The sequence below is a fragment of the Anas platyrhynchos genome, chromosome Z, assembly GCF_047663525.1.
Source record: "Anas platyrhynchos isolate ZD024472 breed Pekin duck chromosome Z, IASCAAS_PekinDuck_T2T, whole genome shotgun sequence".
NCBI lineage: Eukaryota > Metazoa > Chordata > Aves > Anseriformes > Anatidae > Anas > Anas platyrhynchos.
The window spans coordinates 1,647,526-1,674,467 of record NC_092621.1 but is presented as its reverse complement, the minus strand read 5'-3'; the positions used below and the strand labels follow the sequence as shown (position 1 = coordinate 1,674,467).

The following is a 26,942-nucleotide window of genomic DNA, read 5'->3' as shown; positions in this document are numbered from 1 at the left end:
AGACCAAACCACTGCTCTTGTTACATCAGGCTTCGGAGATTTCCTAAAGCTGCAGCTCAGAGCAGATGGCTGGATTCAGACGCGGTAGGTAGGGTTTGTGCTGTAGAGATGCTCGTGGTGGTCTTTAAAGAGGCATCTCCCAAAAATTTCACGTTATGTTTAAAGACCGTAACACCAAGGGGTTGCTGGTCCAGCCAGAGCTTCCTCATCCTGCTCTGCAGTGGTTTTTGGAAGCCAGGCACCAGCTCTTAAATATAATGGCCTGGGTGATGCTAACGCCATCAAATTCCCCAAGCGCGGCACGCAAACGAGAGCCTCCTTCTTTTTTTTTTTTTTTATCGTTTTAATTAGAGATTTTGAAATACGGCCCCTTTTTTAGATCCTTCGGCAATAAAAAAGAGCTATTTTCTTCCTGCTTATTTCCTGTTTGAGGAGCAAATTTGATGATTTTTTCTAGGCGGTTGGCTGGAAGCCTGCTCTGCTGGCTGGCTGCACGCCACGAGCGCCGGCAGGAAGACGAGGAGATTTACACCCTCTGATTTTGGTATTAGCAGGGCAGAGCAGTCCGTGGGCTTGTCGGGGGAGGATATACAAATTTAGGGTGGTGTATCTTTTGCCCATGAAGGTGTATTTTACTGCTGGGAATGACCGGGAGTTAGACTCCCAGAGATTTTCTATCGTGGCAACTCGTTCGTAAATACGAACGGCTTCGAATAGCTACCATGGCTTCCCCCAAATCTCTTGGAGAAATCAGCCAAAAGGCTGAGTCTGGTTGTGTTTATAGGAATTCTTGAGATGAATCGGATCCAACTCAATGAGTGGGGAGCTGCCTTAAGGAGCTGGAGGTGTGCAGGTCCACGTTCTGCCTTCGGCTAGCCGAAGGTCATCGTTTTGAGCAGCGATCTTGAAGAACGCCAAGTTTTGCTCTCGCGATCTCCGAAAATGCTGACAAATCTGCGGAACGAAGAGAAAAGCAATCCTGAGGGTCGCACTTTAATGATTCGGTTAAAATGGAAACGTTGGTTGTTGCAAATATACCCTGCACGTGCGGGACATGCAGACACAACGGATTTGTTCTGGTGCTTGGAGTCGAAAGAGAGCCCTGCAAAAAGATGAAGCAGAACCGACCATCGAGGCGTCGAATCCTTGATGAAAACCCCCTACAGCATAAATATGTGGACGGCAAAAATAGATTGTTTCCGTGCGTTACGCTGAGCGGAGGCAGCAAGCAATCCGGCATAAAAGGTGCCAAGTAAATTAGATTTTAAAACTCTTGCAGGTTTGATAATCTGATCTGACATCGGTAACGCGGGTTAGGGAGAAGTCTTTTTGCCGAATAATAAGTTCATTTATTTTCTGTGATGGGGGAAGAGGCATCAAAGGGCAGATCCTGGCTCCATCTCCCTCCAGCTCGCTTTTCTTGGTGGATTTAGGCTGCTGCCAAGAATCGGGGCTGTAATATTCGTAATGGGCTGTACTCTAGGAGAAAATTGCGGTGCTGGAGGAGACCTCTGATGCGCCTCCATGCTGGGAAAGGTGAAATTTTCTTCCTTTGCTCGTGGGATGTTCAGAACCTAAGATCTGTGGTTTCTCTCATCCGCTCTCGGAGTTCATCAGCACCTACATGAAGGTGTCCATGTGAGTGTAGGGCTGATGGAGAAAGAGGTGGCTTGACGTGGAGGCTCTCCTGGCACTAATAGGGATATGATATAACACGAAACCACCAGGATTAAAAGCTCCTCAGAAAGGGAGGATGCTAGGAGACCTGTGGCTAAATAGGGTTGCAACACGGTTTAAGTCTTTGAGTTCAAGCTCTCCCCTAAATTCTCTTATATCTATGCACTACATGGTTATTTACAGGCAATATTACCAAATTATTACATTTTTAGGTAATTATTTAATTTATAATGTTTACATACGTATTGCTATTATGCTTAAAGTCAATTCTAAAACCTCTGCCTTATTTCCTTGACTTTTTTTTTTATAAGTTGACCCAGCAGAGAGTTTCTCTGCAGAGCTATGCTGCTATCCGAGATCAACTAAATTATCCTGCTCCCAGGAGGGCTGCGGAGATGTATGTAAGTCAATGACTGTAGCGTTTTCAGAAGTGGCTAAAAAGCCTAAAGATTTATTTTTATTTCACTCAGAAGCTGCCCCCTTTTATAAATGGGTTGCCACTTTCTGTGGCTTTGCTACCTCGCAGTCTTTGAACATGCATCTTAGAGTCAGCTCCTTGTCTGCGTCAGGGCATCTCCACGGGGCTGTGACAGCCCTCGTGAGCAGGTTTCTGCTGCCTTTCTGCAGGAATAACATGGGGTCAGGGAGCAAATTAGGGCAGTAGGGGGTTTGTTTCCGAGGATGCTGCGGTGTTCTGCTTCTCTGATCCTTCTTAGCTCCTTATAATCGCTTTTCGTGGGTACGCCCTTTGAATATTTCTTGCTGGAACAGTTTTATCAGTTGATGCGTGGTGCTGACCCTTCTGTCTATACTGTCATTACCTATAATTCATTTACTTTCCAACAGCCACGTTAACTTCTAGTTAGCTCTGCTTACGCGAGTCTCCACGGTCGTAAGAAATCAAGGCAATCCTGCGTGCGTGTCATAAATCACAATCAAAACTCATTTTGCCCACATTGACGTTATATTCACCGAGGCATACTCGCTTTGATTTAACAATCCTGTTGCACTCCAAATAGCTGAGAGATGTCTAGCTTTCAAATAACATTACCGGGTGAAGTAATTGCGCTAGTTACCTCAAAATTAGCTGAAGTTGTTGGGTGGTATACATGAAATTTGACAGCACGCTAGGAGTTAGGCATACGTAAGTATCTGAGGACTGAAAGCTTAGCAGTGATCGATATTGGGCAGCCAAACAGGGAAAGAAGGGGCTGCTGCAGCATCAGTCTGCAGCTCGAGGAGGATGGAGGAGGTGTGGGCATGCACAAACAGACAAATTATAAATGGAGTGCACCTTTACAGCAGGCCTCGGGAAAAACATTAGGCTGATTGTGTTTAAAATAAATCCTTGTCTCTCTATGGTATGTTTTAGGTCCAGACTTCAGCTCAGCTGTGCATCCCGGGTTTATCCAGCTTCTAAATATGCTCTGCATAGTCAGTCTGCTGACTTATATTAGAAATAATAAAATAATAATCCTCCTGCTTTGTTTGCGGTGGCCACGAGCTCTTAATTAATCCCATCTGGGTATTCATACCTACAAACTAACCGAGTCACCTCATTTAGGTAATTCCCCCTGGCTGGTAATTCCCCTGGGTTACCCAAGCAGATTAATGCAAGGGGGATTCTTCCAAATCGCATCTTCCAAATTGGGATTCTGAGCGCCCAGCTCTCCATCAGTGTGGGTTATGCTGCTTCTGTACAAAGGCGAGCCATTTATTTAGCGTGTGCTTCTGCAAACAAACCAGACCACATTTCTACTTAGGTTATTTAGTGAAGCGTCTACACCTTGGTTTATTGCTTCTGCTGAACATCACCCTGCAAAACTTTTTAGAATTGTAAATTAGAGCTAGCAAATACAAGAGGACATTGAGTAACAAAAGCGTAGCACCTTTTTCTTTTCTTTTTTTTTTTCCTTTGGAAACCAGCCGGTGGAAGAGTGAATTAGCAGTTCCTAAAATATTTACATTTCTAGATTCACTCACCCATGCTTTCTCTCTCGCATTTTCTGAAGCAAGCAGAAGGAAATCGCTCTTTTTCATTACCTTGGTTTCCTGCCCTTCAGCTATTGTGCGAATTGAAAGTGAAAAAAGGTCTTGTCTTGATGTTAAGTAACCTTGCAGACTTTAATTTGAAACAAACAAAGCATTTAAAGCAGTTCTTCTCTGGGGGATTGTGCTGAGTGCTATTAAATTGCTGAATATTTAATAGCTAAACATGCACCAGAGCCTGAGGTCTGTCCCCCAAATGATAAGCCTTTTTATTAAATGAACTTTAATTGCTTAATAATTGGGTCTTCTGTAAGGAAAGATGGGGATCCTGATAAGCTGCCAACCAGATTGCATGGTAAATCAGAGCTGGGTGCTGCTTTCAATTAGGTTTCTTAAGTAGGTTTGGGTGTAATGCAGCGAGGTGCATCTGCGACCCTTTGGCTACAAGAGTGAAGCATCCCCGTGAATCTGTGATGTTTAATTCCGGAGCCTGTCTCGGAAAGTGACTTTCTCAGAAGGGATTTGCTGCTCTGTTCCCCCGAGCCGGCTCCCAACAACCCAAACATCTGCGTAGCTTCAAAAACTGTCTGAGAATGAATCAGCATCAGCCAGGCAGGAGACCTGCGAAGACCCAGAGATGGTTTTAAGGTCTTGTATGCTGTGGTCCTACAAAGAGATGAATGAGTCCTGAACGTAACCACGGAAAAAAAGGTGGCTGGTGCTTTTCTTTGAGGCACAGCAAGAAGGTTTTGGTGACATCCTGATTTGCTATGCACAGATGTTATGAATTTTTAAAACTTGGAGATGTTGTGACACCGCAGAACGGGAGACGGTGCAGCGACAGGGCAACGTGCAGGGGCACGGCAGGTTTGGGACTGCTGGGAACACTGCTAGAGAGAAATAAAAAGAGAGAAATAAAAAGTTACACCACGAATCCATGTGAGGAGTCGGTCTGTCTATGCTAGAAGTTGTTTTCCTTGCCTGAAAAAAAGCTGTTGGGATTATCGCATGGATTTCTGGGGCAGGACGTAGGGGGGTTCCTCTATTATGGCAACTGTTTTAGTCCTAGTTTTTACAGTGCACTGTTAAATTTAGATGTTTTTCCTGCTGGAAAATCTGTACTTTTCAACAGTCTTCCCTTGCTGTTCACACCGTCTCTTCCAACTTTTTCAGGTAAAAAGCTCCCACCACAGTTATCCCTGAATACACACAGCTATTTGGGAGCACCACCCCGCAGTAAAGAAGCAATGTAGGCTCCTGGTTATGTGTAGAAATCCCTCGGGAAGCCTTTCCTGAGCCTGTTTTTCTTCGTGGGGAATCCCCTTGCCTCAGCTCCTGGGAGCACTGCGTCCATGTTGTGATGTGGCAGCCTTGAGGGTGCTCTGTGGGATGGGAGCACTGAAACCTAGTGGGGGACCCCAAGACGGGTGTCTGAACCACGAAATGAAGCTCCTGCTCTTTCCTTGTGCTGTTATTCCCTAGTATAATGCCTTTGCTGAATGCCCGAGTGCCAATTTCATGTCAGGAAACTCAGGGCCTTCCTCCTCTGCTTCCTTAGTTTAACAGCGCCTTTGGACAAACGCCTTGTGAAAGCCTTCATAATCTGAAAGATGCTCGTTTCCTCTATATTTTTCAGTTGCTTTTAGCATCTTATTTAAAGTTTTCCCTTCCTTCAAATGTGTGTTTGTGCATACTTCTCCGAGGGCCTGCATTTACTAGGCCGACTTCCCATAGCGGCGCCTGCACTTCAGGCCTCACTCTGGCCTGGCCTTGGGGTTGCCTCTTTGCATCTTGCAGTCTGTGTCCTGTTGTTGTTGTTGTTTTTTTCTCCTCTGTAGCACGTGAAGGATGTGGCCATCATGTTTCTACAGGATTAAGGCTGGGGTGTTTGGGAGTTAGGCAATTAAAGCTCCTAGCTCTGCTCTCTTCCCCTTGTAAGACAAAAACGTTTCTTAGGAAAGCAGACACAGGCCCTTCCCTCTTTGAAGTATTTGACTGTGACCTAAAGGATTTCTTCAAGAGAAGACATTTCAGATCATTTTTCTTCTTCTTCAGAGGGAAGGGCGAGGAGAAATGCAGAAAGATGAGACTGCAACATTTTTCTAACCCCGTGTAGGTTCAGTTGTACCCTCCTTTGAATGCTTTTCTGAGAGGTTTGTGTTGCACGATAGCGTCTGTACTTCCTTCAAGTTGTTCCTGAGTGGGTTTGTTAGTAACAGATGCAATTTGTTGCTCTTTAACACATCTTTTCTTTGCCGTTAATGAGTATAATTTACAAAAGAAGGTGTTAGTCACCCAGCCATTACAGCAATCTCCAAGTAGGTTTCAGAACATCACAATTCTTTCTTTATTTATTTTTATTTTGAAGTCTGGAATGTTACCAGAATCCAAATCGACATGGAAACAGTGAAGGACTTCTATTTTCAGCAGCTATCTAACTGCTTCTTTTGCTTGTGTTTGCAGGACCGCTGAGGTTTCTTTCCCAGACAGAATCGGTCACGGCTTTTGCGGGAGACACGATCCTGCTCAAGTGCGAAGTCGTCGGGGAGCCCATGCCCGTGGTGCACTGGCAGCGAAACCAGGAGGATTTATTCCTGAGCCCGGCCGACGCACGGGTGGCCGTCTTGCCCTCTGGAGCTTTACAAATCAGCAGGATTCAGCCTGGGGACAGTGGGATCTACAGGTGCCTGGCGAAAAACCCAGCCAGTTCAAGGACCGGGAATGATGCAGAAGTCAGAGTGTTGTCAGGTAAGAGCTGCACGCTTTTACCTCACTTTTTTTCACTTGTCTGATTATGTCCCTTGATTCTCAAGCTGCAGTCACTCCTTCTGGGGCAGCTAGGCTGCTTTATCCCAATTTCTAGTTCCTTCTACAAGCTTCCATGTTCTTCATCACATGGAAGAATTTGGAGCCCTTTAGAAGCAGTGTGATGCAAAGGTAAGGAGCTGACACTGTAGGGAAATATTCACATTTCCTAACTTTGTGTACCTCATTTAGATGTATATGAAGCTGGTCTTTTTATATGGTTAATAGAGAGTGACAAGTAATTCCTACCTCACAGATTACCCAAAAGTTATTGTCCCCAAATACTCACTGGAAGAGGTCCTCTTTCTCCAGTGACTAGAAAAGCAATCTGTCGGGACTAGCTGCCAAATTTACCTACTTAAAGCCAGGTTACTTGGATGCTTCAGCCCTGATAAGATCTGCCAAGCTTCACAGACTGCAGTTTGGGAGCTGCCACAGTTTAACTGTGTCAGCCAGTGTTATAAACTCAGCCAAGTGAGCAGCACCTTGCTGTTCCATCTAATGAATCCATCAGTTAAATGGGATGGTTACCACTGCAGTATTTCACCAAGAACTGGGCGTCAAAAGAGGGGTCTGAAGAAGGCATTCCTTCAAAATCTCCTTCCTTTCTAGATCTGCCTGCTAATGTGTAACCGCGAATGAAATCGGGCAGGGATGCTGCATTTTCAGAAATTGTTTGGGATGCTTCTCCTGAGCAAACGGCTTGCATAATTTCTCACTAAATAGTTCTCACTAAATGAGAGGTGGTGGAAAAGTCAAAATGCTTCCAGGATCACCACGAGCCTCAGAGCCGTGCGCTGTTCCCTACGTACGGGGCAGCACTGAGGCATCACTACTTCTGCAGTCATTAATGTCAATTAAGTTCCCTGCCTGTGAATCTTACTTCTCCAGTTTTCTCGGCTGAAATTAAGGCTGCCACCGAGCTTTGTGTGTCACAGAAAAGCTGGAAGAGTTCTTTCAGCTGTCTCAGCTTCAGAGTGTTATTTTGCCATCCGTCTGTATTTCTGATCATTTGTGGACGGGTCGGTGCTTCTTCCTTTTCACAGCTCTGGCTGTTAACTTTCTGAGAGGCTAAATGGCCTCTCACGCCGCCTGGGGAGGGGAGAGGGGGGAATTCACATTCGTTTGTCTCTTCCCAGCACGTTTGAATTTTATAGCAGAAAAACACTGGAACAAATAATGAGGAAAATATCTAACAAGAAGCCAGTGGAGTCCGTCAGACTTTGGCTTAGGGCAAGCAGCACAAGGCCTCATTTCAGGATAATGGGAACAGACAGCAGCTCTTATAAGAAATGAGTGGTGTTCCTGAAACAAAAAATTCAGATCTTATTGAGCCTCTTGGGAATTTGGTTCTCGTGTGCACGCTTTGATGGTTCAGAGCTCTCTGATACTTTGCTGCTAATTCAGCCTCTCCTGTTTTCACTCGTTGGCAGAAATCTATCTTCAGCTGCAGCTTTCCTCTTCTGTAATTAGCGAAGGCAGTGGTTTTTTTTCCCCTGCTTAGTGCAAAAACAACAACAACAAAACTTTCTTTCAAAAGGCAAGGTAGCAAAAGAAAAAGGCTTAGGTAGTGCATCCCCTCTCTGTATTTTTAAAATGTGCCTTCTCCACTGCTGGTGGTTATGATCTGCGATCGCAAGATCAGAGCTGAGAGATGCTGTGAAAACACAGCACCTCTGCAAGGACGTGTGGCAAAACTGGCTGCGATCCTGGCAAATAATTTATGATCGTCTTTACACCTTCCAAACGAAATGGAAGAGAAAACGAGGGATAGACATGAAAGCAATCTTTTCTTTTTTTTTTTTTTTTTCAGTCGGAGTGCCTGTGGCTTAAGGATTTGATTTGACGTTGTGGTGGGTCTGGAAATATCCGGACCTTCTCTTGGTAGAAACATTTGTCATGCGATGTGATAGAGGTTAGCAAAACAAAATGTTCAGATGAAGGGATTACTGCTCTCCTGGGGGGCAGGGGAAGGATTAAAATTCACCTTATCTGACTCAAGCCTGTTGTTTCTTTCCCCTTGTAAACTAAAGAGTGATAAAGCCTTCAACCTCTGCTACCAAAGAGAAGTAGCTTGTGGTGGTTAGCCTTGGCTGGCTGCTGGCATCCCACCCAGCTGCTCCTCAACAGGATGGGGACAGAAAACAAAAAGAAAGGGATGCCTGCAGGTAGGAATGGTCCCACTGGGATCCTGGCACAAGGTAATGCTGCTTGGAGAATCACATTCATTTCAAATGCACGTTTTCACCTTTTTTACAGAAGCTTTCTTTTTCTTTGAGCTCCGAAAGCTTAGTCCCAAGTGGAAAGTTTCAGCAAGTGCTGGAAAAATGAGGAAGCACACATTCAAATAACCGCACACACTTACCTAATTAATTTAGAGAGAACAATACTACTGCACCAAAAAAAAAAAAAAAAAAAGAAAAAAAAAAGGCAAAAAGATCTTATACAAAGCAGGGCGAAGGAATTAAATTATAGCCAAATTCCTTGCTTCTGTAAATTAATTAGCAAGTTTCTTTGGGAGGTCTGTACACTTCAGAAATACGAATGATGTTTGAAAAGGAGAAGTTGAGCAGTTTGGTGCCTGAAAGCCAGTCGTTCTCTATTTATAAATAATAATCCTGCGCTTATCAGGAGCCATCAAAGCAATCTGCCACCGTGCTATTGTCTGCCAGGGACGTTCCTTCTCTCTCTCCGAGCTTGTCTGCTGAGCTGCAGCGCAAGATAACAATAACAATATCGTGTAATTCCTTCGTTTTGAATGCAAATTGAGTTGGGTTGCTGGAGCTCCTTCCTCACCGTTGTGCTTCCGAGGAGAGAAGGGTAGAGCAGCAACGAGCACGGATTGAAACGGATCCCTCAAGGTCTTGAGACAGAATTAGGAAGGAAAGGTTGGTCTTGTAACACCACCTTAGCTTAAATTTGGGTAGCCACATCCATGCAGGAGGCGTCGTAGCTGGGGACATCCTATTAGTAAATGTCCATATGGGAAAGGAGAGGAGTGGGGTATGCTCAGTTCCATTGTTTGATAGCTTTTAGCTTTAATTTTGAGGCAGGTCCGCTTAAATTCAAGCACGAAATTTTGTCGAAGCCTCGGTTTCTTCTACAATACCGTGAGGCTGTGCAAAAATCAAGATTTTTCTCATTCATACCCAGGCTGTCTGGCCGTACGCTCTCTAACTGCCAATAATTACCTAAGTCAATCCTTTCCTGTATTTACACATAACCTCAGCAGCTAACGCTTAACACTGTTTATTCTTTCGATGAAAACAGATTTCCAGGAGATGTGGTCAAATAAAATACTCAATGTATGGATTTTATTTTTGTTAATCTACCCATTTTCATCCTTATGTTGTCCAGTGCTCGTTTCCTGCAGGGTTGCCTTGCCCTGAACTCACGCCACGTGTATTTGCACACTCATTTATGGGCATGCCACTGTGTAAAACCTCCATTAGAGCCCAGGCTGCTTTGGGAAGGATTTTCTGCTACGTGAATACCACCTAAATAAGAGCTTCCTGCTTGAGGCAGCAGCTGAGGGAGTGAGTGCTGATTAATAACAGTTCAGGAAAGAATTATGGTATTTATTTTCCATAGCCTGCCTTTTGGTAAACACATGGGAAATTTGTACTTTGTCCAGGACATCTTTATAGAATTGCTGTTATTGCAATCTGTAAGTACATATTTGGGGTGGAAAGGGCTCTTTAACCTGCTGTTTTTTATAAGCCATATAAAGAACTAATGACTGGAAACCTGCAACTATATTCTTGCAAGCATAAGGAAGTCAAACACTTAATTCCAGCGGCTATTACTGGTTTTGCTTAAGTACGTGACGGATTTCCCATCAGCTGCATTTAAATCAAGGTTGGATTTGCTTCAAGAGAGCTTGTGATAAGGGTTGAGAGCAGGAATTGATGCTAAAACTTGGTGTGTGCTCAGCAGCTGGGCAGGCTGGATGCTGGTAGCTGCTTCTCCTGCTTTCAGACCAAGGAACAAATGGCTCAGGTGCCTCGTCCTGAGCTGTGGACCAGGCGTGGGCATCGCTTGTGCTGCTCGATTGGTATCGTGGCTGATGAAGGTTTCATTTTCCTCTTATTAGGAGAGAGCCCTTTGGATGCTGAGCACATCCATATCCCACCTGCACCAGCCCGTGCCGCCTCACTTAGCACTGTTGCGATTACTCTGCTTATTTTTATTACCAAAAGCATCCAAATATCAAATTTCCCACATTACAGCAACTTCCGCAGTTAGAAGAAAAAAAGAGCAAGCAGATGGAGACGGTTACAGTCAGTGTGCACCCTCTTAGAAGCCCATCTCCAGATCAATGCAGTCACCAAAACAATAATATCTACTCAAGAAGTGTGGTCTGCTCAGCGCTCCCGGGCTAGCTGCCAGAATAGTGGTTTTATTTATTAAAAACACACAGATTTGAGTAATTGTTCGAAGTGGGATCGGTTTTAGCGCTTGTGATGCTCGAAGCATAAATTTAGAGTTGAATAAGGGGTCTGAAGAATATTTTGTAATGTGTTTCTGGATGTATTTGGAGGCAAAAGGTGTTACTGGAAGATTTTTGGTAGACAATTAATGACGTTAATTAGATTGAGGGTGCTGATACTGTCAACTATTGGTCACAGGTTGGCTTGCAAGCTTGGTATGCAGCCAAGAACAAGGTGGTTCACTAATTTACCTAAATTTACCAAAAATTCTGCTCTAAAAACACAGTCCACGAAGGAACCCAACACAGAATTCCCCTTTTAGTGCTGGAACAGCCTTTGCTGAGATTTTTTATACTGCATAGTGACACGAGATTGTTTTTAATACAGGAAATTGATTAATGCTAATAAACCATTAACGACTGTACCTATTATACATCTCCATCATCAGAGGTAGTGATTTATACCTTTGGAGGCGATTTAGGGGTTTTGTCATTTTATGAACTTCCAGCTTGTTGTATTTAATTGCACGAAACACTTTGCTTTCTTCTCCGGCCATTAGCCTAATTTGCCAGTGAAACACAGACAAATCTTTAATAGCCACTGCCTTTTGTCAAGCTCTCTCTTAAACCAAAAGAGTTTTCCCCCGTGCAGGAGTTAAATTAGCAGGCAGAGAGAATTCAAGTGGAATAATTTGTATGGTTATTGTGGGTATATTTAGTGTTTATTCAGGATTTTACTAAAACACACGAAGCAAAAGGCAGTTTTGATTAAAGCCCTATTCATACCCTAGCAGCGTGGTTACAAAAAAATTCAAAACACCTAAACACTGGAGCAAAATTAGTTTCTAAACCAGTTTGGGAAAAAGGTTTGTACTTATGGCATTGGTTATTCAAAAATATTCCTTATGTTTAAAAATGCCAAAAGTTGTTTTTTATTCCAGGACTGTCTTGTGGGTCTTAAAGCCTGTGCCTCAGATATCTTTAGGTCACTGTACCCAGATAAAAAGTAGCTCCTGAGGGAGCAAGGAGATTCTCTGGATCATTAATTGTTGACCGTAAATTTTGAATACTGAAGATTCCCGAGGTCTAGGAGAAAACGAAGGGAGCGAACGATACTAAAAACAAATAAATCATGGAGTGGCTGATGGACCATCAGCCCGTCATCTTTGAGAGACAAAATAATGCTCAATGCAATCAAAGTCTGTATCAGTGTACGAAAACCGATGAAAAACATCATTTTTTTGTTGGTGATTTGCATTGCCGTGAGTTCTGGGGGGATTTCTGCTGTGCCTCTTCTCTAGGAAATCAAGTTGAACGGCTTGGAGGTTCATCTCGGGTTTTCAGCAGAACAAGGGTGAAATGCTGCTGGGAGAGAGGCCGGCTCTCCTCTTGAGTTATATTCCTAATATTCATAGGGTCACTTTTAAAATCTTATTAGGTTCCTCTCTGAATTCGTTTATCTACTGGGATCAAACCACTGCTTTTTAATTGCTCACATCTTTGCTTCTCAAGGATGATGGAGCTCTAAAGCTATGTCTGCCAAAGTTGTGTTGCTCAGCTGATAGAAAGAATATAAATGTGTCTTTTTGTTCTTTTTTTTTTTTTTTTTGTCTTAGCTCTGCTTGTGCTGTTGTGGAGTACTTCCTTCTGCTTCAATTTGGCCTCTAAAACTTTAATGGCGAGAGAGAAAGCTTCCTGCTTTTGTCTTGTAAATACACAACACCCGAGTCCCCTGTCTACTCCCAGAGTAATAAATCTTACCTTATCCTTTTACCTAGGAACAAGTAAAGGGCTGTAAATATTTTTGTCTTCATTATGGTTGAGCAAAGGGAGCGTCGCGCAAGAAGTCATCGTTAAAGGACCCCTGATGTACGGTCTTGTGTTCCAGCAGCGACTTGGCACATTTCTCCTTGCGCTTTAGTTAATGTATTTTGAAGTTCCTTCAGTAAGAAGAATGTCTTCACACCCTGATGCACGGCAGTGCTAATGTTACAATCTTCGTGTCCTTATTTCTTCTATTTTCTTGGTCGCGTCGCGTCCTACAGCTCTTCCGAACCAGATTTGCCTTGCTTGGGGAGGGCAGAAAGGATGGAGCAGGGATATGCGAGAGGGGGTTGGGAGGTGGAGGCGAAAAAGAAAAAAAATCAAAATCTCCAAGTAGTGGCTGCGTTCTGGTTATACATTTTAATGCATTCTGTATATTGAGAGATCGGTATCACGTTAATGACAGATTTCTCTAACACTGCTCGCCCATAACCCTTGCTTTCTCGTCGGGATTAAGTGTTCAGCCTCTAGGCATGATGGGGAGATCGGGTCGGGGAATTTCGCCGGCCTTTCTTCGCTGACAGCGGAGAGCAAAATTGGGTTTTAGTCGGTCTAAATCTTTATCTCATTTAATCGAATTTAGCAATGCGACTACGAACACTTAGAGCTATTCCGTCACATCAGTGTCACATTAAAGGCAGCTCACTTCTGCCATTTGCAATATCAAAACTGCTGCAATAAACATAAAAATCCGACTGGCCCAGTCCAATATTATCCAAATTCGCTCGGAAAAATTGCGTGGGTACGACACGATGGGAGATTTTTGTCAACAGAATGCTTACAAATGCCCGTCGTAGCACCAAATAGCTTCGTATAGTCAGATGCTGTACAAGAGCATGCAACATTTTTATGGAAGTACTTTTTTAATACACTGCATAGTTAAAATACTGCAATATAAATGTATTTTTCTCCTTGCGTGCTGGACAACTCTATCTGCAGAGCTGAATCCAAGTGAGTTCCTTGCAATTTCATTTTTCTTAGAAGATGGAAATGAGTTGCATGGGAGATCCGTTTACTTTAGACCAGTTTGGTGTGAGAATAAATACATCCTCAACCCTAATCACTGCCTATTGGCACAAATCTGAGGTTTTGTTGGGAGTGATCAGTGAAGGACTAATGCTGATAGTGCAACAGAAGCCATGCCTTTGACACAAAGAGGAAAAAATTTAATTCAGGACCTTTCCATGTTGCTGAATGCGCATAGGTCTGCAGTTGCATCACAAAACATCTCAATTACTTCATTAACCATCTATAAAAAGGAGATAAAACGACTTACCCTAACAAGGCTTTGTGAAGATGAGTGTTTTTTTTTCTTTCCAAATAGTGCATTAGGCTCCGCTATCAGGGTAATGGGGATAATCAAAATCACACACACATTTACAAATCCTATTCTAGTTCCAAATTTCAACTATGTCACCAATTTAACGAGCATGGAAAATGTGGATATATGGAGGCACCTCGTTACTCCTCATTGTGTGCTCAGGAAAAATGCTATATAGGAAACGAGAGGTTTATGCTTGGTTTTCGGGGAAATAAGTTCTTCCAGCTCACTGCTTCGTAATTAGTTTTAGGTAGATCTGTTCAGTTTTAAACACTAACGTGTAGAAATATGCTAAAATCAACAGGATTAAATGCCGGCGACGCGATGGGCTCTCTGCAAGCTGGGAGCAGATCCTTGCGATGCCCTGATCTGGAAATTGGGTTCTGGGGAGCAGGACCAAGATAGGAGAAAGCCTTTTGGGTTTCAAAACAGCAACAACAAACCAAAACCATACAGCGAAGCAGTTTTGCAGATTGGGGTGAAGAAGATGAATCAAGTGCTTCGCTAACAGTTTTTGGAGCGTAGCGAGAGCAGCTTTGTAAGAAGACGACCAAGAGGTGTCCTGGCACATCCCTAGTGATGGGGGCATCGTGGCGTTGGGTTCAGGCCACGAACAACGCAATCGTGCATAAGAGATGAAATCGTGGCTGGAATGAAGTCAATGACTCTAGCGGAGCACTTTGTCCTTCGCTGAAGCTGGCCCGTAGCTGGCTGATTGTGTGGGCTTGATTATGGGCTCTGAGTACCTTGTCAGGGAGAATATACTAAGTGCTCTTTAATCAGCTGGAGAAGGGCATAACGAGAACTTGGATATCTTGATAATCAAGGCTGGATGCCCTCTCGAAGAACGCACTTTATTCAAATGTACTTCTGAGCTCAGGCTGGGTGTAAGTCCGTGGCCTGTGCTGTAGAAGAGAAAAGATTTAATGACCATTTAATCTTAAAATCTTACTCATTTTTCCGTCCTTTCTAATAGAGAAATATCACTTGATCGACCCTTTGCAATGAGCTGGAAATAACAGGATGTACTGGTGGAGCAGTCGTTAGTTTTATCAAGACGACTCAACCAAATCCTGAAGTAGCTGTCGTGCCATTAATCCATATTTTCACAGGGTTTACCCAGTACACGTTCAGTGATATTTTTAACCCCGTTTCCAAGAGTAAGTGGACGGAGATCATACAAATGATGCTGTACCTCGTGCCGAAGCTCACAGCCCGTGCTCCACAGACCTTTTGGCGAGGATTCTTTTAGCATTAACACCAAGCCATTGTTCAAGAGTTTGGTTCTTTGAGAAGAAATTGCGGATGTCCGCATCCACAAGGCGTGCCCAAAGGAAAGGACATCTTTGGATACTTTCCCCAAATATCCGTGTGGCTTTTCAGCTAGCACCATAGCAACTACTAGGAGGAAAATCAACCCTATCCTAGCCAAAACCAGGACGTCAGCTGGGATCTCTTCACAGATTGAAGCTATTGAATTTTGTGTGCTAACTTCTGCACCAGTTGTAATTCGGATGGCTAGAAACTGCTCATCCATCTGGTTCCTGTATGAAGTTGAGATCTGCTGTAGTAAATCCATAAGAAATTCCTTACCGTTTCTTCCTACTTCTACGGGAGAAGCCGTTAATTACTTGGAGATGATTTTGGAAGATCTGGTAGCTGTTAATTTTGGTAGGAATATTCATTTATATTGTGTAATTTTTATGTTTGTGTCAGAAACAAGGAGTAATGTTTAATGGCTGTGGGCCAGCACATTTGCTTCAACATCTGCGATAAGAAAATGAAAGTATTTTTTAGAAGAGGAACAGACTCATGTAAAAGCAAACAAACCCAGCAGATCTCCTCGGCGTATGGCTCTGCTTGCTGGTATTTCAGACACCGCGGGTGGGATTTGGGGCCGGCCAGCTCATTACCTGAGTGTGGGTGTCTTAAAAACTGTCTGGTTGGTGCTGACGGAGAGATTTGGCTCACCCTAAGACGTGCACCTTGAATTTGGCTTGGTTTTATACAAGTAAGTGTTTAAGGCCAGCTGAGCCAGCCTCAGACACGTGGCATGTCCATGTGGACACCTGCTGTAAGGCAAAGGATAACTTGGGGCACTGATCTTTCTCCTAATTCCCTTTCAGTTCAGGATTTTCAGGTTCTTCCTTTATATTCTGTTTTCCTTCACTTGAAGCTTTCCTCCTCTCTCCTTGCCATATTTATGAACTTCCCTCTTCCAACTCCAAAACAGCGTCATTAATCCCGGACCACTTACAACCTCACATATCTCTCTCTTTTCCTGCCGCGGCTGTGCCTCTTCCCGTGGCTTTCCGAGACCTGGCTTTAATACCAGGCTATAAACAGTCCATTCTCACCTTGCTGAAAGCTGGTATTGTTCCGCCTGCAAATTGCTCCCTTGGTTCAACCCGTAAGTGGCTCTAGGATTGTGATTTGATACGCTTTTTATGTCTCTACTATGATTTTCTATTTTTTTCCATCAGTAAGAATCTGTGAAAAGTGTGGTCTCTTGGGGCCATTATTGATCAGCTGGTTTATATATTCCCCAACAAAAAGAATGTCTTTTTTTTTTTTTAACTTAACTACCTCTTTTGCTTTCGTAGATCCAGGTCTGCACAGGCAACAATTTTTCCTGCAGCGCCCGTCCAACGTGATGGCCATGGAAGGGAAGGATGCTGTTTTGGAGTGCTGCGTCTCTGGGTACCCCCCTCCCACCTTCACGTGGCTGCGAGGAGAGGAAGTGCTCCCTATCAGGTACCTCACCCCTTTGTGCCTTTCATATCATAACATTTACCTTGAGCAAATTAAAGGCAAAACCGTTAATACTTGAAGTTCAGTGGGGTAGACTTGGAGGCCGTGAAATTTTCTCCTAAATATGAATGACACTGGACCAGGTTTTTTTTACCTGCCCATGTAATTAATCTCCACGCCAAATCTGAGGGTGGAATTCGATCATAAATGTCGCCTGCTACAATGGATTCCTAGGCTGGTATTTAAAATGGAGGTGTAAAGTTATTAACAGCAAAAATCGCAGCGGGGAATTAGTCGCGGAATAATTTACGATGTGTGTTTTGCTGGATAGAGATCCCATCTTAATGCCCTGCAAACATCCAATATTGATATTTCAGGTCCAAAAAGTATTCATTACTGGCTGGCAGTAACTTACTCATATCAAACGTGACCGATGATGATTCAGGGACATACACATGCGTCGTCACCTACAAGAACGAGAACAGCAGCGGCTCTGCGGAACTGTCAGTGATGGGTGAGTCCGTGAACTGCTCCTGCTTTGCTTCTCCAAGAATGTTTCTAATTGTTGCCTTTTTCACAATGACTTAATTTCCGTAATTCCAAGTAATTGCAAAAATTGCAAAATTCCTTCTCTACCTTGATCAGGAATTCACACCTATGGAAACCAAATCCTGTAAATCTTTGGATATATCCACTGTGTCCTATAAGCTTGTGGTTGAATATCCTATGGTATTGGATGCTAACTGCTACGGTGTTCTGTAAACGGTCCTTCCTTCTGTTTCTGCTTCCTGAAGCCTTATTTCTCCTATTAAAATGCATGTCACTGATGAGCAAGTGAGAAGTACAATGGGTGAAAATCAGGTCTGCAGCTGCTCACCAAACGTGCCCTCTTTTCCTGCATGGTTCTGCAATATTATTAGGATCAGAGAAACAGGGCTGGTCCTTCAGGGTGTGTGGATGACTGTCAATATATTAAGGTAAGAAAAGTCAATGTATGTTAGAGTATTTCCACTAAAATATCAAAAGTTACACTTGTGGAAGTCCTCACTCAGCAGCGATGGTCTGAGAGTTCCTGTTGTTAAATTTTATGGAAGCACCCTCCTGACTGAACTGGTTTTTCAGATATCTCAAATCACACATCCCTTCTTCATGGCAAACATTAATGAAATAAGAAACATTTAAATTTGTGAGCTGCCTTTTTTCTATTTTCTTCATTTAAACCCTTGAGCAGTAGCAGAGTACCTCGGTGTTGTTCAGTCAGATCTAAAATATTACGTAGCTAATTCTTAGTCAAACAATAATGTATTTCAATGTGCTCTTCATTTTACATTCAGACTTTAAAGCTTATGCATAAAAATACTTTCATTAGTGAATACTGCCTTAATTTGGATTATAGGATATTCAGTGCTTGTACAACAATATCCTTTTATCTAGCTGTAATAAAATATAATAATTACTGATGATGGAGGGTTCAGTTCTGTTTCTTTGGGTACATTAGCGGAATACATTGTTTTACTGGGTGAAAATAAAAACGTGGATTTATTATTGCAGAAGTTCAACTTGGGAAATTGTTTTCATTATAAGGAATTATACTAAAAAGGCAGGTGACTTCTTGGGCAATGTACTTGTCTAACCGAAAGCTGTCTTACTTCAAATGTAGAGTGCAGTGGGTGACTAAGAGTTGATTGGGAAGTAGAAATTAGATTAATATTTCTCCCCAATGACAGAGGATCAGCATCAATAGCAGTATCTCTTGGTAAGAGCAACTGTGGCTGGATGATCGTTGTGTTGATTCTTGCATAGATTGTTTCTGGCCATGTGATTCACGTAAAAATTAATAGGAAATTTGCACCTAGGTCCTTTGTATACCTGTTGAAAAATTGATTCCTGCCTGCATTTGGTGTGTAATGCATCTAGCTCTACCTACATTATGCCTTGTTCTGTAAGTGTCATGTAGAAATTAAAAGCGCATACATTTTCTTGCACATTCTGAGAGGTATGTGATGGCAATGTGACACGACTGGAAGGTTGAATACAAAAATGAAAAACGTTAAAAGGAGGGAACATAATGGCAAGATAGTACTAAGAATGAAACTAGAGCTGCACGAGGATGAAAGATGCCACAATTGCTGACTCTTTACAATCTCAAGAAGAAGCCAAAACTGCATTGCCACGACACAATTCAAGTGTACTCCGTGTTTGTATTATACAAAAGAAGCAGTTGCTATGAGCTGTGTTGATTTTTTTCTCTAAGTTCCTTTTCACATATGTTGCCGAGGAATTTACAAATTCAGAGCAGATCAAAAAGGCACAATATTTATGTGCATTTCTTGTTTTCCTGAGTAAATCATTCATTTGTGACAGGCAGCTGAAAACGAAGCGTCGTGTTCATGTATGTTTGCATTAATAACAGCAACTGTTCAAAGGACTCAAATGTTATTAAGTGGCTAAAACTCAGCAGATGATGATGACAATCCCCTGGTATCTGTTTTTCCAGAGCAATATAGCAGGGCTACAAATCTATTTATTTGTTGAATTCATCCTTACCAGTAGGAAACTCTCAAACGTACCAAGTTTCTCGTGTAATTGTATTTCGTAAACAGAATAACAAATTCATACTTTTATTTTTGTTGTGCTAGATACAAACGGAGATACGTTTCCTTGGAGTTAATACGCTCGTTTAGTTAACAAACTGTAAATCGCTGATCTGCGTTTTGTTGCCAAACTTGCATTTTTTAATATTGATGTAATCCTTTAATTGTTGAAGCGTTTGGAGTGCGAAGAGGGATAAGCAAGACATTTGCAGTGCTTGAAAAAAAAAAAAAAAAGCAAATCAAGTCCCATAATTATCTCTTCTGAAGTCTAGCTGGGTAGACGGCGTCAGATCAAAGTTAGTTACATCACATGGTGGCAAGATGCTTTTGATCTTTGAAGTAATGAGGCTGTTTGCAAGGAATGGAGCGTACTGCACAATGGAATCCCTTTTTTCTTTTCAAAAGCTAAAAATAACTCCTGCGTTGGACGTAGGCCTCACATCGCAAGATGTGAATGAATTTGCAAGGCGAGCTGAGAAATTTTGCTAAATCGTGATTTTGTAGCATGGCAAAATCACGATAAAAAATCGTGATTTTGTAGCATGGCAAAATCACGATAAAAATTTGGCAATATTTTAGCCGCGTCGCCCTGCGTACTGAATATTAAAAGGTCTGGTGCAGATTACCTTTTTTAATATATAAATCACCTACATGCTCAGTAGCTTTAGGGAATTTAGAGTTTAGACAAATGTTTGAAGATTAGAACGGGGCTTAACTAAATTCCTTTCTGCGTATTTTCTAACTTTGAGAAGTGCCTTTTTTTTATTTTTACACCCTTTTGTCCTCAGAAGGGGTTTTGATGGCTTTTTCCATGTTTTGTTGAGCAAGACTTGAAAGTCTGCTGTTCTTGGCAGAGAAAAAACCCTACCTCCATGGCCTAAATGTTCTCAAAGTGACATAAATGTAGGAAAAACTTGTCTACAACCTATTTCTACATACTCATCCCACTTTGGTAGTGGGTCCAATGTCTGGGATTTCAGGTCCTGGTGGAGTTTCTGAACTGAATTCTGTAAAAATCATTTTTGTAGATGGTCATAAATTCATATGATGAGATTTGAATGTCTTTGAACTTCATTTCTTTTCTTCCTCCTTACTGTTTGGATGGTCCTTTGATTGCATCAACGAGCGAGCTGCTCTTATAGCTGTGCCAGTAGGGTAGGGGAAGAGCACAGCATCTACTGAAGGAAAAAAAATGGATCTAGCATGGTGTTTGGAGGAAAAACTATTGCTAAATTTTACTAAGCATCCATATGTATAAGGTATAAGCAACCCAAAAAATACTTCCAAACTGCAGTCATCTATACAAATGCCTTCCACCAGGGAGTTTTTAATATGAAGTGTTTTTAGCACTGGTTTCGTTTCGCCACTGCGGAAGAACAGCTACATCAAAAGTAAGGTTTGCTGCCGCGTGAGAAGTGGCTTATGAAATCACCTCGGTCTTTTTGACAAGAATGAACGATTGTAAGCACTCTGCATCTCAGTCAAATCCGTTTTTTCTTGTTTTACTTTGAGCTCTGCTGCATAAATTCCACCGGCAAAATGGATATTGGGAGATCAAGGTCGTGGGAAGCAGTGAATAAAGCGGGCATGGATCGTGTTCTTGTGTGTGAATCATTTAGGGAGAGAGCAGCATTGAGAAGGAAGCCTGCATCACCATAATGTGGTTTGACAGAGCGGTGAGAGCCTGAAAAATGAGTAACCTCCTCATACTCTGAGTGCAGCTTAAGGTAACGTTGCACAAATGCACGAGTACTGCAAGATTTACAAAACCCGTTAGAGGCTACTGCTAATATTCAGTCAAATCCAGCCCTGTACCCATCGTAAAATAATTTCTGAGCTATAGCAGACCACCTGCTATGATAAACTTCAGAGGAGCAGCTGGATCTTTACTGGGTTAAGTGTTGCAGCAACTCTACCAAAGCTGGTGAACCCTAGAAAACTTATTTGGGGCTCTGTTCCTTCGTGACCTGGCACTGTTGAATGGGTTAAACTTGCTCAGGTCTTGCTATCTTGTTGGAGAAATTAAATGCAATATAGACTAATTATTCCTTGGTCTGAGTTAATTTTTATTTCTGGAACAGGACGTATGTATATCTGAGCTGGCACAGTAATCTGTGACAGTCCCATGATGGTTTTTGGCAGGCAAAAATGAGAAATATGAATGTAAAACCCAATCTCTTCCATTCATTTTTAAAATTTTAATCCATAAAAAAGTGTAAATCTAAAGCATTGATACTATCCTTTATATTTCTCGCAGGTCTGATTTTGAGTCTGGGGCATGGCAATAGCGGTTATCTGTCCCTACAGCTCCTCTGTCGAGCCAACAAGTCAACCTAAATGTCCAAGGTGGTGTCCTGACACCCTTTTCCAGAAGGCTGATGAAACATATCTTGTTCTCATATGATGAGAAAACATTAGGGGTAGTGTGACCTTAGAATATAAAAATCAAATATTGCAATTTGGCCACGCCGAGGGACTTCTTTTCAGTGGGTTGATGTGGGATAGGCGATCCAAACTCTGGAAATAAGGGATTTATAGGTAGTATTGTATCCAGCCTTTCTACGGTGAAGGTGCTGGAGGAGATGGATCAATAAAATCAACTCTTTCAGTGTTCACTCCCACTTTACTTAAAGGATTTTTCGAATGTATTATATAATCGATGGCGTTCAGTGGTTTCACGGAGGCAGTAAGATTTTTCCATCCAGGCAAAAAATGAATTTGGACAGGGTTTAGAATGAATTTTACGGATCTGGGGCCAAAACATTTCTATTGGAAATCATTTACCTACTGTTGCGTCGTGCTAATGGGGCGGATGGTATGGTCGTGCAGTACCAATGAGAGAAATTCGAGACCCCGTAACCAGTAAAATAATGTTATGGAGATGTTCTGAGACTGGATCCAGGCTATTAGCTGCTTCATTCAAAGGTTTTGTATGTTCGGGAAAGGAAATATCACAGTACCAGCAGAGCTGTGTAACCCTCTGACAGAAATGATGAATTCTTGGCACTACCGGGGGGCTGTGCTGGCACAAACAGTAAACTGCAAAACACCACAGAATACCCCAGGTTCCCCCCCTGGTAAAGCAGTCTGAGCTCTGACAGGTTTTTTTTTTACTGTAAATTCCCGTTGCTCTTGATCTCAGATTTGTTCTGCCTTCTGGAGGAGTGCAAACGAAGAGAGGAAAAACATAAGCGTGGCAACAGATTCAAGGGATGGAAGGGGAGAGGAGCAGTCCTTGCTGAGACGGATGTGTGAAGAGTATTTTATTAATAGGACACTTGAAGAAGGGCTACAAGATAGCATATGCATAACTAAATTCCTGGCCTCTCCGGAGCAGTGCTGAGTCAGTGCAAGGATTGGAATCAGCAGCATTTTGCAAAGAGATATCTGCAGTTTTCCTGGTACATAGGAACATGCCTGACATTCTGATGGATGATTTTAACCTTAAACTACATAAAACCAGGCAGCCAAGCAGCCTGAGCAGCACGACTGGCTCATCCAGCACCCTCAATGAATCAAAAATCTCCTGGCACGACTTGAGCGCCATCGAAAAAGCCAAAATATTTGAGCAGGTGCGAGCGCTAAAGTCTCTGACGCAGATGTAAAGCTGATGAAATGATTTTTCTTTTTTCACTTGGAAAGATTATATTAATCTGTGGAGCTTCCCATTGGAGAATAACTTCAGGATTTACAGATTTGTAGATTGAATGAAGACTTGGCGTCATTTTCTTCAAGTGTCTTTTCCTTGAATGGAATCTGTGAATAATAAGGCGGATGCCAACTTGCAGGTAAAGGGAATCTCATCCTGGTAATGGTACAGCAATGAATGCAATGGGGATTGAGTGCCTAATTCAGACCCTTCTGAAAACTTAATTCTTGTCCATACATCACGAGTACCAAAAACTTACTCAGCACGTGACACTCGTAAGAAGCACTTGAGTGCAACTTAACTGTTGCCAGTTTCTGATAATGGTGTTGAAATTCCCTTCTATTAAAACTAAATATGCCTAACAAGCTCTGTGATGCCCTTGGGTGATCCCAGGAAAATTGCTGTATCTTGGTACGATCTACAGGTTCAGGGGAAAATATTCGTACACAAATCCCTTTGAATTCGAAAGAGGATGAATGCTTCGTATATGCTCTTGCTTGCTTCTTGGCTTGTTTTTCAGTAGGGCCTTGAGTTTGTTTTTAAGTAGAACCGTGAGTTGCGTGTGTGCAAGAGCTGCTGTCGATGTGGATTTGGTGTTAAGTCTTCATGGGTTTAAAAAAAAAAAAAAAGGTTTGGGTTTAGCTGTTATGGATCAGTTTGACCATCAATGAGGTCTGGGCACTGCAGTATTCATTTTGTCCTATTTTGGGTGAGGGAAATAAAAACAAAACAAACAAACCCCCACAAATTCCTTTAATTTATGAATTTCTGATTTTTCCAAAGCGTTAGCATTATTTTCTAACCGATCGTTGCATAACTTTAAATGTATTTGCATTTCAATATTGATTAGCTGACTGTTTTATGAGCATCCAGCAGGAAAAGACGAGAGCACAGCCCAGGAAAGAGGTCCATGTTCTCTCACTGTGCAGCTCCTCAGCTAGTAGCAATGCTAGAAATCTTTCATAATGCTGTACCATAAGAAATATATTAACACTTTTTAGCACCGTGCTCTTTCCAAGAAGGAGAGCATATTACATACTTCCCCCAAAATGGAAAAGGACCCAGCAGGGAAGGCACAAAAATGAAATGAGTTTCTCCATATTGCTGGCGGAATTTGAGAAATAAAAACAACAGATGTCTGCAAACATTTTAAGCAGCTTGCTTTTTGAAAAGAAAAGCTTTAATTTATTTTTTTTTTCGCTTTTAACTGTTTTAAGCAGAAAGGTTCCTGTGAGAGGAGTGGTGCTCAGTGCTTCACCTGACCGCCGGGTGTTCAGCTCTTTCTAGTTTGTGATTCAATGGGAGAGAAGAGCTCGTAGCTGGGTTACTTCAGCCTTTTATCTCTCGTGCTATAAATGAAGAACAGCATGAATATAATTGTGACAAAAGAAGTGCTTTCTCTTTGCCCTTGGAGTGATTCGCTCTCTATTGCAGAGCTCTCCAGAAGACTTTGTGCAGCAAAGTGCTTGAGCGTAAGTCATCCTGGTACTTCCCACACGCCAGCCCAAACATGCAGATCTCATTGCAAAACATATTAGTGCCATTCCTTAGCAACAAAAAAAAATAATAATCTGTATTTCAACATTTCTGATACCTGCAAAACATCCCCCTGGACTCTGACCTTAAAGCTGCAGCATCTCACAAATTCATTTTCCCTTTCCACCAACAAAATTATTCTGTTCTTGATACGAGATGATGAAAATCGGACTGAAAGGTACTGAGAAATCCCTCTGCTTACATGCTCTTGTGCTTCCCCACGTTCTCCATTTATAACACGAGATAAATAGGTGGCGTTAGACCTTTTTTGTTCTGCTCGCCTTCTGGCTCTGCTTTTGATGTGGTGTGACGAGTGATTGGCCATCGGTTTGATTAATCATTGTACAAGGTCCTGAATGAAACGAGTGGTGAACTCCGCTTCGTTATGGAGTGCTTCCCATTAAACTACGTAGTTAACACAAATTAATGCACCTGCCAAAATTCAGCTATTAAAAACCAGGACAGTGTCCAAGACTGAAAAACGTCCGTTACTCGTAATAAATGCACCAAGTGCTCTTGCCGTGGCTTTTCCCAGCTTTTGCACTTCTTCACGATTCCTAAAGCTGCTTTAGGAATATATCCCAGTTGTTATATCCCAGTTGAAAGGGGAGAGGCTCTTGAAAGTCTTAAAAAGAGGAAATGGCTCCGATTAGTTTAACTAGAGCGTATGGAGCGGGGCACGCAGCAGGCTTCCTGCGAGGTGCCTGGGTTAATACGCACATTTATTAGCTTAGACAAACAGTTTGCTATGCCGGGGGGAAAGGAAACGGCGAACTCAATTTAGGCCCCGGCTGCATCATCCTTCATCGGAGCTGCATAAACAAGCTGGCACCGACTTTGGTGTGACTGCTAAATAATTGCAGCTTTTGAAATAACACGATTCCTTCCTCCTGCGCTGCCCAAGGGAGGCGTTCAATAAGAGAACGAGTTCTTTATCATAAGCATATTTAGATGTATAGTTACGGGGTTAACGGGGGATTATTTCTGTTCTTTCTGCAATTTTGGATCTTATTGCAGAGGCTTCATGTAACACGGAGGCTGCGGAAGGTGTGAAGCTCTCTGGTGGAGAATATCTGTGGACAGACACTACGTGGTGATCGTATTTTATTTACAGATATACACCAGCTTAAAATTTCCATGAAAAACCAGCTCCACTGACTATTTCCCCAGCAGCAGAGTGGTGTTGAGGACTGCGTACCATGGGGTGCCACAGCTAACTTGCTCTAAATAACTTTGCAGTTGGTTTTGAAGGACTAGTGGATGGCCAGCATCTATTTTTTATTCCCTTTTAAGCCTTGTAGGTGTATTAGATATGCATGGTATGGGGTTTGCGAGCAACTCTTTATTACAATTTATCTAATTAAAGCATAGCTGCAGGCCAATTGGAGATAACGATGAGTGGTTTTAAGCCACCTTCTTGTGTATAAGAAATTATGAACTTGAATTTTTTTGTTTATATGGAGAACAGAATTTCTGCTTGTGCACAAGTTAATCCAGGAGAAAACCGTTCAGACTCCTGGTTCAGGGTCTGAAACTTTCTCTGTCCATTTGCCAGACCCCACCTGCACTCTTCTACAGGTGAGTTTCTGGCTCCTGATCCAAATCTCCCTCCTGTACGCAGCTGGCTCTTAAATGTGGCCAGTAAATGTTGTGATAGCATGAAACGGTGTAAATGGACTTGGCCAGAAGAGAAACAAGGGTGGAGAAGTTGGTATTGAGCTTCTTAAAGTTCCCTGTGTTTAGTGTGAAATGCTAGAGTCCACGGAGAGCATTGGATTTGTCAAAAGTCTTTTCTGTGTCGTTGGAAACAGAGTAAAATAACGCAAACAACCTTTGGGGTACAAGGTCTTGGACCTTATGGCTGTAATGATAGGCTATCTATGGGATTTTTGAGGTACTTTCCTAACTGCCCAGAACAAGAGAAGAGGGAAAACAGTTGAAATATTTCATTCAAACCGTTGTCCTTATTTGCATGCAGTTTTGGGAGAGAAAAAAAAAAAAAAAAAAAGAGAGAGAGAGAGAAAATTGAGATGGGGAAGGAGCTCTCATTGCAGTTTTCAGCTGTTCTCTAATCCTGATAGAAAACCGTGTGCAGAAAGGAAAAGCACAGCAAAAATAGAAAGCGTGGCTTTGCTTTGTGGTTCTGACCTGTGCTCACACCCTCTCGGCGTAAGGCTGTATTGCTTTATCCATCCTTGGGGACCCTCATCCAAGTGTCAAGCTATTTTTAAAGCGTTTATTTGAGCTTCTTTCAAAGCAGCCTTAGAAAAAGATCGGCTGCTTGGCCGAGTCAGATCTCTGAAGGCAGGATAGCACAAGGGTGAAGGTTTAAGGATGAAAGAGAAATCCCACCGAGGCGAGGACAGA

At 42.5% G+C, this 26,942-nt stretch overlaps 1 protein-coding gene across 2 annotated transcripts in view; it reads left to right on the top strand.

Annotated features, from left to right (window-relative positions):
- DCC (DCC netrin 1 receptor) overlaps positions 1-26,942 on the top strand; it is a 350,318-nt gene that overhangs the window by 127,631 nt on the left and 195,745 nt on the right. For both annotated transcript variants that reach the window (XM_072031260.1, XM_027446519.3), the window contains 3 exons: positions 6,130-6,414; positions 16,649-16,799; positions 17,174-17,310. In XM_072031260.1, coding sequence (XP_071887361.1) covers positions 6,130-6,414; positions 16,649-16,799; positions 17,174-17,310 — 573 coding nt within the window. The remainder of the gene's footprint in view (positions 1-6,129; positions 6,415-16,648; positions 16,800-17,173; positions 17,311-26,942) is intronic.